This window comes from Mytilus edulis, chromosome 10 (assembly GCF_963676685.1).
Source record: "Mytilus edulis chromosome 10, xbMytEdul2.2, whole genome shotgun sequence".
NCBI classification, from domain to species: domain Eukaryota; kingdom Metazoa; phylum Mollusca; class Bivalvia; order Mytilida; family Mytilidae; genus Mytilus; species Mytilus edulis.
Genome location: NC_092353.1, coordinates 74,864,979 through 74,883,671, shown reverse-complemented (window position 1 = coordinate 74,883,671; position 18,693 = coordinate 74,864,979). Strand labels below are relative to the sequence as shown.

The following is an 18,693-nucleotide window of genomic DNA, read 5'->3' as shown; positions in this document are numbered from 1 at the left end:
TACTAAATTATGTCTTTGTTGGAAAGATGGCTCATTTCGCACTCATACCTCATCTTCTTATTTCTATATACAAAGCACGTTTTAGCAAAAAAAAATAATAGGTAATATGGCACCCATTATGATCCAGAGACTTTTAATATTGGAGATATTTTACATATGTCAACAAGACAGCAGCCGAACGATAAAAAAAACCTCTGAGGTATATTTTGTGATAAAATTAGCAACAAACGGATATTATCGATGGATGAAACTATAAAAAATGTATTGAGCTATATACCGTATCCGCTCAGTGGCGGGTCCAGGGGGAGGGGGTGCCGGGGGATGGACCCCCTTTTTTTGTACGATCTTTTTAGCATACTGAATATTATGATGTTCTTACTATTAGTTCAGGTCCTGATAAAAAAGATACACATTCAGTACAGAAAGAAGTGTTTCAATGAAAGTTTCGTGTTTTTCTAGGCAGAAATGATTTTGCAATGACATTATACAGGTTTAAATGATTTTCTTACTGGACAGTGGTCACTTCATTGGATATTTCACTGTGTCATGTCGTGAAATTAATGCAGGTTCAATTCACAACAATGCACAAAACCGGTTCAACTACTTTTGCAAGGCGAAAAAGAAAGTCGAATCGTGAAGCCAATAAACAATATTTTTTTAATCTGAGCATGCAAATTGAAGATTACGTTATATATTTTACATTAAATATATTTGCAGAATAAAAACTTTGGTAATGAGAGTCCCAGACAATATATTAATTGACTGTTTTCCCACTAATTCCACGTGTTTTAAGTAGTAGTTTACTCGTAGTAGCCCACAATGCATTGTAGTTCATTGAGTCGATTGGTCAGTTTTTCAAGGCCATATTGGCCTTGTGTTTTGGAAATTACTATATGCAAATATATTCTGACGTCAGAAAATCTAGAGTTCTCGACCTGTTTAATTGCACAACAATTTGAAAAATAAATGATGCAATCAATTGGAAATTTTTAATCTGCATGACTTCATCAATTTTACTGGTAAATGTGAAGAAAAAGAAAAATTCCAGAAACCGATTTTCATCGGTTAAGTCATTTCTAATTTAGCAAGGCCGTATATATACAGTTTTAAAAACAAAAATATTTTAGAATACCTTTTTGTATGATACATAATAAATCACAATCAGTTTAAATACCAGAAAAAAAAATTATTGGAAACAAACGATTTTAAACTAACATATCATCTTTCATATTCATATTTTATAACAGTTATGACAGGTCTCAATCTGTATTTTCTGGGTGTATTTCTATTTTTAAACTGTTATTTCATTGATTAGGGTAGAAAATGAAAATTAAAAATATGATGATAGTTTTTTATATGACAAAAAGATTCAACCATAAAAATGTCCATGCATGCACTCTTCTGTACATCAAGCATCAATAAAGGATTTGTTGAAATAAATATTTTGAAATGCAATTCACAAGAGGCGTATGACATTTTGCGCCTATTTTAAAAAGTTTTAATCTTTCATTTGTGCCGTGATAAATAAATAAAATAGCATTCGCCTGTAATTTGCCTGCAAACAATCGGCACAATTAAATCAAATGAAAGACCAAATCTGCGCAAATGAAAGAAAAAAAATAACACATGAAAAGTAAAAGAAAAACACTTTAATTTATTGTTGTCATTACAATGAAAAAGTTTAACTATCTCAAAAAGAGCAAATATCAATATAAATTTTAGTCCTGACTAGTTGCAAACTTTAAATATATGTACAAACAGCCACTAAAGTGAAACTTTCGACTAGCATTTTAACTGTAGGAGGAGTTGTACTAGCTGAAAAAACTATAAACCCATAAGGGGACGGACGGATGGACAGACATGGAATAACTATATAGCCATAATGGGACGGAAAATGGACGAGGACAGACAGGGGTATTACAATCCCCTTTCCCCGTCAACTTTTAGTTGCGGGGCATAGAAACATTACATTATTTAAATTAGAATTCAGCTTCAGTCGGTAGTAATATAGCCATGACATCTAATCAAACTTAACCTTGGTAAAATAATACATGTGCAGTGCCCCATGAAAATTACGGAAACTGTCCTATCCTTTGTTGTTTTTTTATTATCTGTTTCCTATTTAATTTTCTTTATTTGGTCTTCTAAATTAGCCATAGTTATAGATTATTTGTTTTGCTATCATTTTTTTATCAAAAAATTATCTGAAGTACTTTGTTTGGTTTGAATTATTTATAAACCTGACTAAATCAAAGGTAGGCCTCAGCTGGCCCCTAAATAAAATGCATATTAGTTCAGTGAAAATAAACGTCATACTAAACTTCAAAATATATAAATGTATAACTCATTTTTTATTTAGGATAATTTAAACGATGACCTCCTTCTTTCTTAACGTCATTGTTTCCAACTTCCTACTCTTCCCCTTTCCCTGAGGTCCTATACCCCCTTTAATCACACATCACCACTTTTACCCCTGCATCTCACATCACGAAGACGCGACATCTCCTTATTTGCAAGCACCGATTATTCATGTATTATAATATTTTTGCTACTATATATATGTATGTATCACGTATAAAGGAATAACAATTTGTTTAAATCAAAATAGTATTTTTTTTTAAATTTTCATTTTTCACCAGAAAAAAAGGAATTCTAGTCATAAGCAATTATCGTCTGTCCCAGTTTACCAAAATCGTATAAAGGCTTTACAAAATTATTGACGTCTAATAAAAACTTTAACCTCAGACTGAACCTTAATACAAACGCCGCCGACGCCGACCCCGACGATGTTATCTAGGATCGATAGATTTCGCTTTCTCGAAATAATTTTCCCAGGTTCGACAACAAGTGGCTATTTTCATAATAATAGACATTTTACTTTAAATGGGGATTATTCATCTGCCAAAGACGTTTTGATTTATTAAACCTATTTATACATCCGAGAAATGAAAATTCGCTTTTACCTTAAAATCCCATAGATATTTAAATACACACTTTCTATTTTCAGTGTTGACACAATGCGCATGCACGGTACTGGTTAGAACAAACTGCTTTGCTGAGGGTGTGATATGGGTTTGCTGAAAAGAGAATAATGCGCCAAAAGTTTAATGATTAATTAAAGAATGTTAATAGAGAAGAATGGACAAAAAATATACAAAATAGAGAATAATGGCCTTACAAAATAAAGCATGCAGAAATGTAGGACACCTCTTCAATTAACGAACTTTTAAATATGCAAATGTTGTTATCGAAAATTTATTATTGTGTGCAATGCAATTTATGTTAAACTCGAATATTTTTCATAATAATATATATTCATAATGAATGAACATTCATCGAGATCACTTCCGGGTAGCATAATTCGAAATGTTTTAAAGTGCGGAAAATATATGATTACGAAAAAATATCCCTGTAAACAAACTCGTGATGCGGGATTTCCGAGGCTAAATGTATTGTCGTATGATAAAGATTATGATAAAGCTATGAATAAATTAGACATTAATCTGTAGGTAAATATCCTACACAAAGGTGATATCGCTTTATTTTAGTTAAAACTGTAAATTTCCTATTTTTTCTCCAATTTATGTCATCAACATATCGGGTAAATCTCATTTAATATTCACAAATTGTCATTTCGGGGCCTTTTATAGCTAACTGGGGTACATGTATAGGGAAAATATGATCCCCGTACTCCGTTCATTCGGTAGTAAAATCTTTGCAAGAATAGGGTTTCCGTGGTCGGCTAAGCGTGATGCATAAACCCTATTCTTGAGAAAAGAGATATAAAAAAGAAGATGTGGTATAATTGTCAATGAGACAACACTCCACAAGAGACCAAATGACACAGAAATTAACAACTATAGGTCACCGTACGGCCTTCAACGACGAACAAAGCCCATATCTCATACATGTAGACAGCTATAAAAGGCCCCGAAATGACAAAAGTAAAACAATTCAAATAGAAAACTAACGGCTTAATTCTAACGGCTTAATTTATGTACAAAAATTGAAAATGCACTCTGACGCCACGTATAATTAAAGTGCTATAGAGGGTTTAATGTAACCAAGTGATGAACAACTGGGTCCAGAACGTTATTACTTTGTTCTCGTGATATAATGCAAGACATAGTTGCCACTGGACGTTACGCTATCGTCAATCAACAATCAACAATCAAATCGATATACAAATTATACTACATTGCCTTTAAATCAATTAGAATGTCACAGGGACATTATAAAGGAAGAATTGTTTATTATTGTGCAACCCCAGTGTTTTTTTACATACGAATCTCTCACAGAGAGTTGCAAGATTTGTTAACGAACAGGAAATGCGACGCTGCACTTCCATTGTTTAAATTCCATATTTAACTTAAAGCATATACAAGTATTACCATTCAGTTGAATGGATTTCGTAGGTTTTTTTTTTAAACGTAATGTACATTTCTATATATATTTGTAGTAAAACAAAAACTAAAACACATGTAGGTACAATGTACACCGGTACATACGCACTTAATATTCGAACAATCGAACCCAATAATAGGTTATTTCTGAAAAAGCAAATGTACCTCCAACATCTCCGTCTATTTCGTTTTGTGTTTAGATAGACACAATTTATCTTACGTAATCAATTAAATTTCAAGAAATAGGGAAACGAGATGTCAAAATAACGCACTGAGACAGCAACCGAACGACCTCAAAAGGCACTATCAGTCGTCACTGTTTACTCTTTCTTGTACTGACATGTCTTCCCATGTACATGTGTACGTGAAAATTATTATGATGAAATTTAAAAATCATTTGCTACCATAATTTATGTGTATAAAAAGGGAGATGTGGTATGATTGCAATTAAAACAACTCTCAACATGAGACCAACCGACCAGACATTTCCAACTGTAGATTACAGTACAGCATTCAACAATGATTAAAAACTATACCGCACAGTCAGCTGTAAAACGTCCCGAAATGACAAACAAGAAAAAACTAGAAAGTTTAATATTATGAAAAAGAAGATGTGGTTTGATTGTCAATGAGACCACAGACCAAAATAACACAGACATTAACAATTATAGGTCACGGACTTCAACAATAAGCAAAGCCCATACCGCATAGTCAGCTATTAAAGGCCCCGATACAAGACAATGTAAAACAATTCAAACGAGAAAACTAACGGCCTTATTCATATAAAAAAAAAATGAAAGAAAAACAAATATGTACCACATAAACAAACGACAACCACTGAATTACAGGCTCCTGACTTGGGACAGGCACATATATAAATAATGTGGCGGGGTTAAACATGTTAGCGGTATCCCAATCCTCCATCTAACCTTGGGCAGTGGTACAAATGTAAAACAGTACATCATAAGAACGAATTATCTTTTTCCGACAATACATCAAGCCTCGGAAATCCCACATCACGATATTTTTCTCGTAATCTATATGTTCCAGGCTTTAAATACATTTTCTAATTATACTATCTTTCGGTTACATGGTAATCAGTTGAAAAGGTTTTAAAGTTTACCCATATTATCTATAGAAAGCAGAAATACATCTAACAAAACTACAGAGTTAACGTGGCAGGGTACTTACACATTCCAACATTAAATAGACACGTAGAGTACTTGAAGTAACTAAGACTTAAATATATACCTACGTTGTATACATATGCATGTGTTTCATTAAATGAAATAGTTATAGAAATAACAATTTAAGGATGACTTTGTACTTATAAATATGTGTTTAGGGGCAAACTATTTTACTTTGTATCGTTGGAAAAACACCAAGGAGTCCGAACATTTGACACTTAATAATTACAAAACCTCACCTAAGTACATCCTTAAAAAGAAGTCAATGAAATTAAACATGTTTTAGTTGACACATACTCAACAACATATTACATTCTTTAATGAAACAGCTACAATGTGTTTAACAAACACACATGCCGGGGTCTGTATTTTGAAGTCTTTACGTTTGTCTCAACTCGAACGATTCCGTACCCTAGAATGGTTCTCTGTCCTTTATCTGTTTGGCTTTGTGATACCCGTATGTTGCAAGGAGAGGACCAGCCTATTCCATACCCACGAGGGAGAGTTGAAGATTCTACCGAGGATTGCCGAATGGAGTCTTTATTACTGGATTCCTTAGTTCCAATGTCATTTGTTTCTATTCCTTATTGTTTTTTAAACCAATTATTTCTTATATTAATATTTTAGCTCTCGTCATGATCAGTCTCAACGCTTTATGTATTTGCACATTTTTCGGAACTCTGTGATTCACAACGAGGCCTCGTACATGTACTTGTTTATAGAAATTGTAATAATTTTAAGAACCGACTAGAGAATTGTAGCTCACTCTTATACATTACATTTTTTGTGTTAGCAACCAATTTACAATTTTTTAATACGGAAATGATTTTCTTCCGGTACTCTCATTCTTTATCCAGGTTTAATCCTAGTGAATAGTATGTGATAGATTGAATATAAATAAATATTTATACTGCAACTAGTTGTATTTATTTCCTAAATATATATAGAAACAGAGCTATGTTTTGTGCAATGTCTATTTCATCACAGATCACTTTTACCCGAGGTTATCGCCAGCCCAGTATTCGGTACTTCTGTGTTGACTTGAGTTATCATTGATATGTTCATAATTATAAATTAAACTGTTTACAAAACTTTGAATTTAGGAAAAACTAAGGCTTTTCTACCTCAGGAATAGATTACCTCAGCTGTATTTGGCAAAACTTTAGGATTTATTTGAGCGTCACTGATGAGTCTTTAATTTTGTAGACGAAACGCACGTCTGCCGTAAATATAAAATTTTAATCGTGGTATCTATGATCAGTTTATTTACCCACAATCCAGGGTATATTAAGGGGTGAAAATAAGTTTGAAATTAGTTTTACAATTCAAATAGCTATATAAACTTTTTTGTATTCGGTAGAACCTCGCACTTCCCTAGTTTCTCAGCCTCATACAAAAAGTTGATATTTTTCTGACATTGACCTAATATTGTATTATTATGTACTTGAACAATTCTTTGATTTATTAATCCGTTTGACCATTTTTGTAAATTGGTGAAATCTATACTATTAAACGAAAAGACCTCATTTTGTGTGTCGCTTCTCTTCCTTCCACAATAAATTAATCATCATGCCTCTGTGTTCTTTAGGTAACATGCATCGTTCTTATGTTGTACTGTTATACCACTGTCCCAGGTTAGGGGGAGGGTTGGGATCCCACTAACATGTTTAACCCCGCCAGATTATTTATATATGTGCCTGTCCCAAGTCAGGAGCCTGTAATTCAGTGCTTGTCGTTTGTTTATGTGTTACATATTTGTTTTTCTTTCATTTTTGTTTTTACATAAATAAGGCCGTTAGTTTTCTCGTTTGAATTGTTTTACATTGTCTTGTATCGGGGCCTTTTATAGCTGACTATGCGGTATGGGCTTTGCTCATTGTTGAAGGCCGTACGGTGACCTATAGTTGTAAATGTCTGTGTCAGTTTGGTCTTTTGTGGATAGTTGTCTCATTGTCAATCATACCACATCTTCATTTTTATATAGTCGCATTTGTCATTCATTCTTATGATTATTCAGATTGAGTATCTTTGGGAGAAAAACGAAAAAATAGGTGTCCGGATATTGTTTCTGTTATCAGACTGACTTTTAGTCATAGATAATACTTCCGGTTTTAAACATGCACAAGAACAACCAATCGTATGATAGATTACAAAAATGAATAATAAATAAGCCAATCAGAGCGTTCTCCATATCATGGTCTTTAGATCGCAAGAACCACAACTATTATACCTCCTTAAGGACAATTATCTAAGGGTCATACCATTTGCATATATATTGAAATAAGTAAAACATGTGGAAACAAGAATGTGTCCATAGTATACGGATGCCACATCGGCACTTTCATTTACTATGTTTAGTGGAACGTGAAATGGGGTAAAATCTCTAATTGGGCATTAAAATTAGAAAGATCATATCATAGGGAACATATATATATATATGTACTAAGTTTCGAGTTGGTTAACAACAACTTCATCAAAAACTACATCGACAAAAACTTTAACCTGAAACGGGACTGAGGAACGGACAAACGAACAAACGGACAAACAGACTAGAAAACATAATTCCCATAAATGGGGCATACAAATTTATTGTTGAAAGTGAAAGTAGTGATTTGGCCAAAATGAAAGTAGGGTAGAGATTTAATCTCGGGATTGATCTTTACGGGATGCGAGAATATTATTTTTTTAATTAAAGGATGTCGGTATATGAATTTCGTTAAAATACGCACCTCGGGGTTTCATGTTTTTAAGCCCGGGAATTCGGGATCAGAGCCTCTCAGATCACCCCTCAAATGATAATTAGTCATTTATACGAGATTAAAATCCTACCATTGGCATGTTAATAGGACTCTCAAAAGGAATAGCACAAATGGATTGTCCTAGAAGCACATTTTATTAGAATAATAATGGTCTATAAGCAGTTTCATTTATTTCATGTTTGAAGCGGTGCAAATTTTTTATTTGATTTGACTTTTACCAAAAAAATGCATTGTAACAAAGGGGCAGAATAATTGTGGTATATAAGGCCAGAAACACGAAAAATAATTGAATTTAACAGAAAGGAAACGCATAACGGACTTTGGAAAAAAGGGAGAGGGCCTTTGATACCTTATAGGAAATTATCCAGTCATAAGGCAGCAACCATTTGATTTTCTGGGGGGGGGGGGGGGGGGGGGGGGGGGGGGGGGGCGGGGGGCTATGGTTTTTTTTTTGGAAAAAAAAGTTTGTTTCCAGTTGTTGGAGAAAAAAATAATTTGTTTTTGATTCTGAGAAAAAAAAAATGTTTGTTTCACCCTCAGCTGTCACTATATGTAATGCTAAAATTGAAAGAAAAAAAATGTTTTCGACTTGTCGCGAAAAAAATAAATTTGTCCAGAAAAAAAAACCATAGCCCCCCCCCCCCGAGAAAATCAAATGGTTGCTGCCTAAAGTATTTGACAAAAAATCATCCTACAACAGTTTACAAGCTGTATATGCCCGCGATTTCGCGGGTGTGTTCTAGTATGTGTTGATTACAGAGCATCGATAATTTCAGTTGAATGTAGTACACATGTAGTCTGTCTAGCAACTGAGCGATTTTATATTCAACGTATTAAATAGACATTCGTTAAATTGTAAGACTATCTGTTGACTTCGAATGTAGATACATGTTTTTTTTTTGTCATTCGTGTTGTCGTCTGTACATGTTCATTGATTCGAAATGCGAATATATCTATCCTCATTCGTGTCTTTCAAAGAGAGACAATCCCTATGAAAAAGAAAACTATTTCTTGCTTTATGATATTGGTAGATATTGTTTTCTTGAACCTGTCTTTTTTATTATCCATTTAAGATGAAATATATTTGACAGTGAGACAGCTATCTATATGTAGGTTATTATACGGCCTTCAACAATGAGCAAAATCCCATGCCGTAGGTTAAGCTATTATAAAAGACACAAAAACCAATGGCCTGATTTTTTTATAAAACAAAAAACAAAAAATCAAAAAAGTTAAGACACCAACCAGACAACACTTAATTTCACGCTTTAGATTTTCGTAGATTGATATCTGCTCCCTTTGTTATTTTGATAATCGAAAAGGAAAGTAGGAAGTGCAAAATCAGAAGAAATCTGTGACAAAGTAGTAGTTGTCCATGAGTCTGTCTGTTGTGGTTCCATTTCATCGAGGGGAAGCCAAACTGAGGAGAATAAAGGGCTGGATATGGAAATAATGTTAGTTAGCAACCTCATTCTTTGTTCTTGTTTTGCATGGTGGTCTATTTTTTCTCTATTTTTCTTATTTTTCTGCTCTTAATACTCTTTTCTGTAATCCCTATTCACACCCTCATACATGTACATTAGCTATATCTCCATCTGTTACAAATACATCATGTGATACATGTCATATTTGCATAAATTCAATTATATCTTCCCAATGGCAAATCAACGTAGCCCGGTCTCGGTTTTAGTAATATTTTGTAGTCTACCACCCAACAAAAAATCATGTCACATAATGTTTATCTATTTTTAATGACTGTTTACTAGCGGCAAATGTAAATGTAGGTACATTCATCATATTGATAATGGCATAGTCCCCCACTCCCATCCCCTCTCTCGTTGTTTGGCCAAAGAGAAGACCAACAATGAAAATATGAATAAGAAAGAGAGACACGAAATAGCTTTTTAAAAGACAAGAAAATTGTGTGTGTGGGTTTTTTTGTGTGTGTCTAACCCCCTCCCCATTTCTTACCTACACGTATCATATATAGATGTATGAAGATGTGGTATGAGTGCCAATGAGACAACTCTCCATCCAAGTTACAATTTATAAAAGTAAACCATTATAGGTCAATGTACGGCCTTCAACACGGAGCATTGGTTTACACCTATTCTTATAGGACTTGCGCATGGCACACAGCCAAACGAACAACCCCATTTAACAAGTGTGTTACTGTATGTCGGTCAGAAGAATACCAAGAGTGAACATATTTCTATTTCAATTTCCCATGTAGTAACCCTTGTGGCTGAGGAAGAGCTATTCAACGGTGTTTTATTTTACAGTGCTGGAAACTATAATAATATTATTTCAATTTAAAACAAAAACTTTTAATACTTTAAATCGGAGTTATCTAAACCGGTATTCTGGTATGATTTTACATCGTACAAAAATGAAGAAAAATAAGAGGGTATAAATGGGGGTCCTATATTTCTGTATTCTTTTTCTGATTTTCCCATTCTTCTCTTTTCTTTATATTCCTTCTCGTTATAATTATTCACTGTACTTCTTTTTTCTTTATTTTTCTCCCTATATTATAGACCTTTCTCTCGTTTGTAAACCCAGTACAGACCCTCATGTCACAGGATGTCTTTTGTGGTCCGTTTCAAATAATTCTTAGTATAAAAGATAAATTGAATCATAATTCGTGATTGACCTTTGACTCTGACGGGCTGGTCGTGATGTTTGAAGAGTTTTCCTGTTTATTACCACAAAATATTATCTCATTTAATCCTTGTTTCCCTCGATAAGTCGGCTAAATAGATGTTGCTGTAAATTAAGAACGGGAGTTGGTGGGAGATCGAATCTTTAGAACGAAATGTGTGTACTCAATTATATGTGAAATAATAATATGTTGTACTTTAGAATGGTTATCTATCTAATTTCTGACAAAATTAAAGAACCACACATCGACAACTGCATAAGAGCTAAAACAAAAAAAGACATACATTAAGAAGGGGTGTGCTCAAAAATAAATATTGCGCAAAAATAACGAAGTTGTAACAAGGAAGAAGTTACAACATGCACTTACAGAAATTATTTTGTTACGCAATAAAATGTTTATTTTATCACTAAGTTGTTTTTTTTTATCGATATTCAATCCATATTGAGATTAAAGTATTTTGCCAAGTAACTACTATACGAATTGTATAAAGCCCAAGTCACACTGTCACGTTTCACGAGCTACGTTTTACTAAGTTTTGAAAGCGTAGCGAAACAGGAATATACGTAGCGAGCGAAGCGCATTGAAACGTAGTGATCCTTTGTTCAAAACTGGACCTGCCCCGTATGTTTTGAAAATTCAACAACAAACGTAGCGAAAACTGAAACCTAGTAAATACGTATCAAAGCTTAGCGGAACGTAACACAACGTGCGTACTACGTATCGAAACGTATCAATGCTTGGTGGAAACGTGGGTATTCACGTACTAATATGTAGCAAAACGTGATAAGAACGTAGCACAAACCTAGTAAAACCTTATTTTCAAAATAACGGGACATTTTTGTTCAAACCGTATAGTTGAAATGTAGAATTTGAAAACGTAATATAAAACTTGACAGTGTGACTGGGGCTTGTAACTGATTTTATAAAACTGTGTTCCCATCTACATACAGCAGCGGACAACAATAATTCTTTCCAACCTGTTACAGATATAAAAAAAAAATATGATTCTTATAGTATGTTTATTTCATCAACTATTAATAGGGGTTTAACAGAAAAGCTGAGACTCCCCCCCCCCCCCTAAAAGGAAGCGTAACATATGTACGTACATGATACAATAACTGTGTATTAACTGTTCACTGATAACTGTTGCATTTTTGTGTGTATTTTTTATGAATTTATTGCACTGATTATTTTTTTTCTTTTATTGGATAATCTTTAAAGAAACATTTGCTCGTACACTGGTCGAAATTGAAGAAAGGGAGGGCTGAGATATAAAGTTTGATAAACCCCGCCACATGTACATGTGTATTTCTCAAATCGTGAACCTTATCAGTGGTTGTATGTCTTTTTGGTTATTTGTTTCTGTCTCCTTGTCAAATACTTTACATCTGCCTTTGTGATGATCGGAAATCTTTCATTAGAGTTCTCTGTCTTTCTTCTCTACAGCTTTGAGACGATTACAAGTTTGTAATATTGTATAGACGCCTGTATTGTTACGGACTGTATATATATGTTAACTTCGAATTCTAGATGCTGTTTTGAGAATGGTCTATATTGTTCGGGTCGCACGTAAATTTCTAGAATCTTTCTGGGTGGTTGATGTCTCTGTTTAGTCATTAAATATCCTGCTTTGCTCATCGTGATAATTTAAAAAAATATATTCAACTTTAATTACAGATGCAAGTTCCAATACAAAAGTCAACTCATGTTTTCGTTATTTGAAATAGTTCATATTATTTTTCATTCGCAATACATGTACTTGGAAAGTTGTCCGAATTATAAATGCAGACATTTTGTGATCACAATTGTACAGTACACAATAAACAAGGAAATAGTAAAATAATTTGTAATTTCCATACCAACTTAAAAATGCACTCATGTGAAAATGGAAATTAGATTGGCAAATAAACATGTTTATATCTTTTTTATCGTGTTATATTTCTTCTTTTCATATGTTTTAAATGACCTACAATGTATTACAATGGACAACTCTGTATGTTGATTGTATATACAAGTTTACCAGGTGAACCATTTGAAACCACAACAATCAACACTCATTTCACAAGTTTATTGAATGGGGTATTTTGTTCCGGACGTCAGAAAACAAACGGTTTTATCACAATAAAAACAAAACAATAAACACATAAACAAAAACTAGCATTTTCTTCTTTGTATGTTTTTGTTTGTGGACTCTTCAACCCCTAGAGTAGCACCTAGCTGTGATAATTAAACATGGTAGTTCATTGATACACTTCAAAAATGAGCAAAGCACATACTAGTTGCTCACTTTAAGGTTGGTGTTTTTTTCATCGCTGACGATGGTGACCTATAATTGTTAAAATCAATTGCTCTCTGGTGGAGAATTGTCAATCATACCACATCTTCTTTTATTCTTAAATTATACATATGGACATTTCGACAACGACAACAGTCATCACTGAACAGACTCTTGGCTTTGGATAGGCAAATACATACAGAGTATGGCGGGGTTAAGCACGTTATTGGGCGCACCTAAACCATACATAAGCGTTTTTTTTTTATTATTTAGTAAAAATTCAAAGAATTAATGTTAATGTTTTCTGTCTATGAAGAAATAACATAAAAAATTCTAATTAAAATTTCCTTTTCAAGGGATAAACTCAGGGTAAAGTGTCGAAGACGTCACGGTCACAAAACTATGTCTGGGTTTATATACCAAAAAATCAGAAGACGTGTTACATCAGAATTAAATTTTTCATTACAATTAAACAAAGTAAGGGAAGCAAACTCATAAACACCAGACATTACACGAAATAATTGAACAGTGTTTTGTTTATTTGTTGTTCGCCTCATAGTGACAGTAAGACCGTGAAATCAAGTGTATATGTTATATGAAACCTATAATGTACTATCGCCTATTATCGCTATTTTGTGCATTTTTCCTTTGATCTTTTTTTGTGATAATTTTTCAGATCATGCTACTCGCATGAGATTGAAAATTATAGATTTAGCTAGAAACTAAGGAGGCACGTGGCGTTGCTTATGAAATTAACATGAAGTTGACAATCTTGTCATAGCTATAGGTAAATAGCGATAAACAAATTATCACTGGTCATCTCAACTCGATTGCTTATCTCGCTTTCGCCGTACCGGCTCAAGCGAGAAAAGCAATCTCGTTGAGATGATCAACGTTGATCTATAATTATAGTTCCATGTAACAACAATACCAATGTAAAACTAATATCAGACAAATATCTTTGTTGACTTGAGGGTATATGCATTTTATTAATTTGATATTTTGATAAATGAGATGTGCAATCCTTCAGGTAAAATCAATGTTTAAATTATAGGAACAATCGAATACAATATTTACATTTTAGAGATTTAATAAAATAAATAAACAAATATATAAAACGCAATAAATCAACAATACGTGTCATATTATTTAAATATTGTCTGTCTAGTCACCTTGAGTCATTGAACGGGATTAAACGAGTGTATGAAGGCACTTTTATGTCACAGCTTCCGTATATTGGAAGATTACATGGAAGTTCCTGCCCTCGTTTCCAACTGTTTGTTTGAATATCATATTCGGCTTTTTCAAATCTCTCAATGTCATTATCGGATGCTGACGCGCCAACGACATAAATTTTGTTCCTTGCAGTATACATTCCAAAATAATTTCCTTTTGTTGGTAGATCTGAACAGAAGGCAAACATATTTGTCTCGATGTCAAATTGTAGAAAATATCCCTCGCTTGATCCAATGAATAATTTAGATTCATTGAGAACGGCTCGGCAGTCTGAGCATTTCTTTGGGAAATCATTCACAAATTCCACGGATTTGTCATTTGGGTCAAAAGTTAAAACACACGTAGACTCTTGATTTTCATCATTTTGTAATTCGGCGACAATATATATTTTATCATTATAAGCCAAGCACGGAGCGAACGAAAGCTTTACATTATCCGGAAGCTGTGCAATGGTTTTCCAGGACTTTTTGATAGAGAGTTTATTTCGATTGTGTTTTGTGTCTAGTTCTTCTATTCCCAATACATTGTTTCCATTATGGTGGCCACCGAGAGCGTAAATGAAATCTCCAAGAACCACCAATGAACATTCTGACCGCTGATCATTAAGGTCATGACAGTTTTCGTACTTCAACAGAACGGGATCGTACCGAACCACATGTTTGCCAGATGAAATGTAAACATACGGTGCTTCGGTTTCATCTTTTTGTGCACAAGCAACTGAAAACTTGTCTTTTATGTCATTACTTTTAAACAAATTCCTGTGACATACCAGATCGCCATCGCAGTTAAAAACAGCGGCTACAATGGACGATTTTGGTTTAGCAGACGACATAATCATCGCGTGATATAGTTGGTATGTCTTTTCCGTAACGGAATCCTTTCGAGGAGATCGCTGTTTCTGTACAACATTCAAAAGTTTACAGTATATCGCCATACGACCTTCAGGATTCCAATCTAGCCATTTTTCTAACGCTCGAAAAATATTTTCATGTTGAACTACGTTTTCAATTTGACAAAGGCTTTCTAAGCTCTGTTCTTGAAGGTATAAGAAAGCATCATTATCCCATAGGTTTTGAAAATGTTCGGTTATCAACTCTATAGCTTCTCTCTTTAGGAGTGAAAGTTCGTACTTTTCAGCGATTTGTAAAGCATCTAATGAACTCATTACTTCTATGCTTTCTAATAGCTTTTCTTCACAAGCTGTCTTCAGAGCACGAGACATACAACTAACTTCTAAATATAACAAAATGTCTTCATTGCGGAGTGATTTCTTACAGACTTGTCCAGTTTTCAAAATTTCGACAACCTGCTTTCTGATAGGCTCCGGGAAGCAGTGGACCATTTCACACCTATCGCAGCTCATTTCACCATGCATAATTTCTGACATATTTCTTCTTTCTGCAAGGGACAAGGAAGATTTTAAAATATAATATTTACAAAGTACTTGTAAATCTGCAGGAAATTGTCACATACGAGTTTTAATGTTAAGTGTGTGCTATCCCAACCAGTTATAGATATAACTTAATACTAGTAAGTAAATAAGACACTAGTGTTTTCTTCCGTTATAACCAGCTGTGAAACATGAGGCTTCGTCGTATAAACAAAATACTTAAATTTTAAACATGTCATCTATTATATGTTTTAATAAATGAAATGTCATTATTTAAGGAAAAATGCAGTAGCTTGATTTTTAAATTTAATCTTGAAGACGAATACTCCTCCTTCAAACATTTGTCGAATTCTAAAAATATTTGTTCGTCAATACTTCAAACCATATTAAACATGTTAATGCGTTGAACAAGAAACACACTATACATGTGAAACACACTAAATGTATTATGTGTTTAGCATACAATTTCAAATAAAACAAATAAAAAGAGATCCTTTTTAGTTTGTTTACAATACATTGAATTTGAAGTAACTTTTTATAACATGAAATTAAAACTCTTTATTATAACAAAAACCAGTGAATAATACATTTTTGTACATGTATATATACGATCCGAGTTCAAACATATGTGTTTGTATGAAAAAATAAAATTTAATCAAAACAGAGTATTTAAAAAGCATTGAAAAGCAAACGAAACGATCAATAAACATTACATTTGACTTGGCTTACCTTTATGACGAAAATAATTTTTCGTGAAAAACACAGTTTGTATATATATTCTAAGCCTTTACTGTTTAAAATGTCACAACACTGTTGCTTCGATTGTATGTTTTATATGATTCCAGTTTAAAGTGGGAGTTGCTTTTTTATACAGGTAATTTTCCGTTGCTAAAAATAAATCAAATGTTCGGAACAGGTACAAACTCATTGACGTGGTCTAATGATAGTCATCGGTCTAAAAATAAAATTTTATATGGATCTCCCACAAGTTTGTTGACAGTTAAACAGCGTAGTTATACCATTATATTGGCGTCAGGTCTTGTGTTATGGCTATTGTCAGAACAAAGTAGAATAAACAAAATATAAATAATCAGCATGGGCTTCGTGTTGAAGCCTGTACTCTGACCTACAATGTATAATTGTTTACTTTTACAAATTGTTACTTTCATGGAGAGTTGTCTCATTGGCATTCATACCACATCTTCTTCTGATAGCATTTTCACGGTCACATTTACATGTCCAGCCAACAGAGCTTTCAAAGGTTTGCCTGGTATATAAAAACAAACATCACAAAATGCAGACTTCTTCATGCAGGGGTGTCAGGGGCGTATCCAGCCATATTTTAAAAGGGGTTTCAACCATATGTTCAAATTCAAAAGCACTGATCGTCAAAACAAGTGGGTTCCAACCCCCGGATGCCCCCTTTGTTTTGTAGATCCGCCACTGATTGCTCCGTCAACATGTTGGCCAACAATAAATCAAAACAACAAAAAACGCGAAAATCTTTATATTTTTTCATTTTAAATTCTGTTAGACCTTCTGGAGCACCTAACATATTTATAGGGTTCTGTCGCCAAGCTTTCTGTGTATATTTTTATGTTCGTCGTTTATTGACCGTAAACATGTTTATTTCAACAACATTCTGTATGTGCCGGCCCACGGGGTGTCACTTGAGGAGCCTTCAATTCAGAACTCGTATGTAGCTGTTATAAAAAAGAAAAATCGTTTAATGTTTTCTGTACCAGTCAGGTCGTTAGTTTTTTCGTTTGAATTGTTTTATATTTTGTGTATGTTGGAGCCTTTAATATCTTGTTTTCAGTATTGGTTTTGCTCATTGTTGAAGGTTGTACGATAAAATATAATTGCTTATATCTGATTCGGAGTTTGAACCGTTCCTCACTAGAAGAAAAAAGACGAGGAGAGGGCTGTTTATCAAAGTATGCTAGGATCTAACGCAAGAAAGATCCAAGGAATAAATTAGAATAATTTTCAAATTACAAGAAACTCGTTTCAATTATGTGTAATGATATCATATAATCCGAATCAAATCATTTTGTATTTTTAGTGAGTCAAATGAGTGTCACGGTTTCACACTTTTTATGTTCAGGTACATCATCTTTAGCTAGAAGAAACTGTATGCACTCCATGATCAACTCACTGTGTCCTAACTTTTAGTACTTGATTCCTAGTCAAAAACTAATCTGACTACTTAATGAAGAAAATAGAATCATATTCAAAACAGTGTAGCTGTGGCCATTGATTGACAACCTTAAATTATCCCATTGACTGGGGCAGATTATGTGATCGTTCGCTGTAACAACCGCTGCTCACTATGTACTTGTTAAAGGCACTTAAACTGTGGGGTCACAAAAGGTTATCAACACCTAAATAAAGAAATTAGAAAAACTAACCAGGAATAACACGATGTTTTGATTTATATCAATAATATAAATCAAAACATAAAGTTATTCCTGATTAATTTTTCGAACTATTTTAATATTAAAGGCGTTAAGACCTTTGGTGACCCCACAGTTTAAATTCTATAATAAGTAAGTAGTGAGCAGTTGTCGTTAAAGACACACGTTCACCTAATCTGCCCCAGTCAATGGGATAATTTAAGGTTGTCAATCAATGGCCACAGCTACACTGTTTTGAATATGATTCTATTGATATATTAATATCTTGAGTATCTGCATCAGGCACTAGGATGGCAAGATTCTTACCTAGACTCACCTATGATAATAGTAATAATGAACCCTCTTGTATTTATTTAACCATTGG

The 18,693-nt window shown here is 33.6% G+C and overlaps 1 protein-coding gene across 1 annotated transcript; it reads right to left on the bottom strand.

Annotated features, from left to right (window-relative positions):
* Positions 1-14,358: 14,358 nt before the first annotated feature.
* LOC139491891 (kelch-like protein 12) lies at positions 14,359-16,927 on the bottom strand. Its single transcript, XM_071279808.1, has 2 exons — positions 16,642-16,927; positions 14,359-15,920 (listed from the first exon to the last, which is right to left on the bottom strand). Exon 2 carries the CDS (start codon positions 15,907-15,909, stop codon positions 14,455-14,457), a length of 1,455 nt encoding a protein of 484 aa, XP_071135909.1. The 5' UTR covers positions 15,910-15,920; positions 16,642-16,927; the 3' UTR covers positions 14,359-14,454.
* Positions 16,928-18,693: the final 1,766 nt, after the last annotated feature.

Excerpts from the sequence above, each read along its gene's own strand:
- LOC139491891 (XM_071279808.1), bottom strand. The coding sequence starts at position 15,909 with ATGTCAGAAATTATGCATGGTGAAATGAGCTGCGATAGGTGTGAAATG.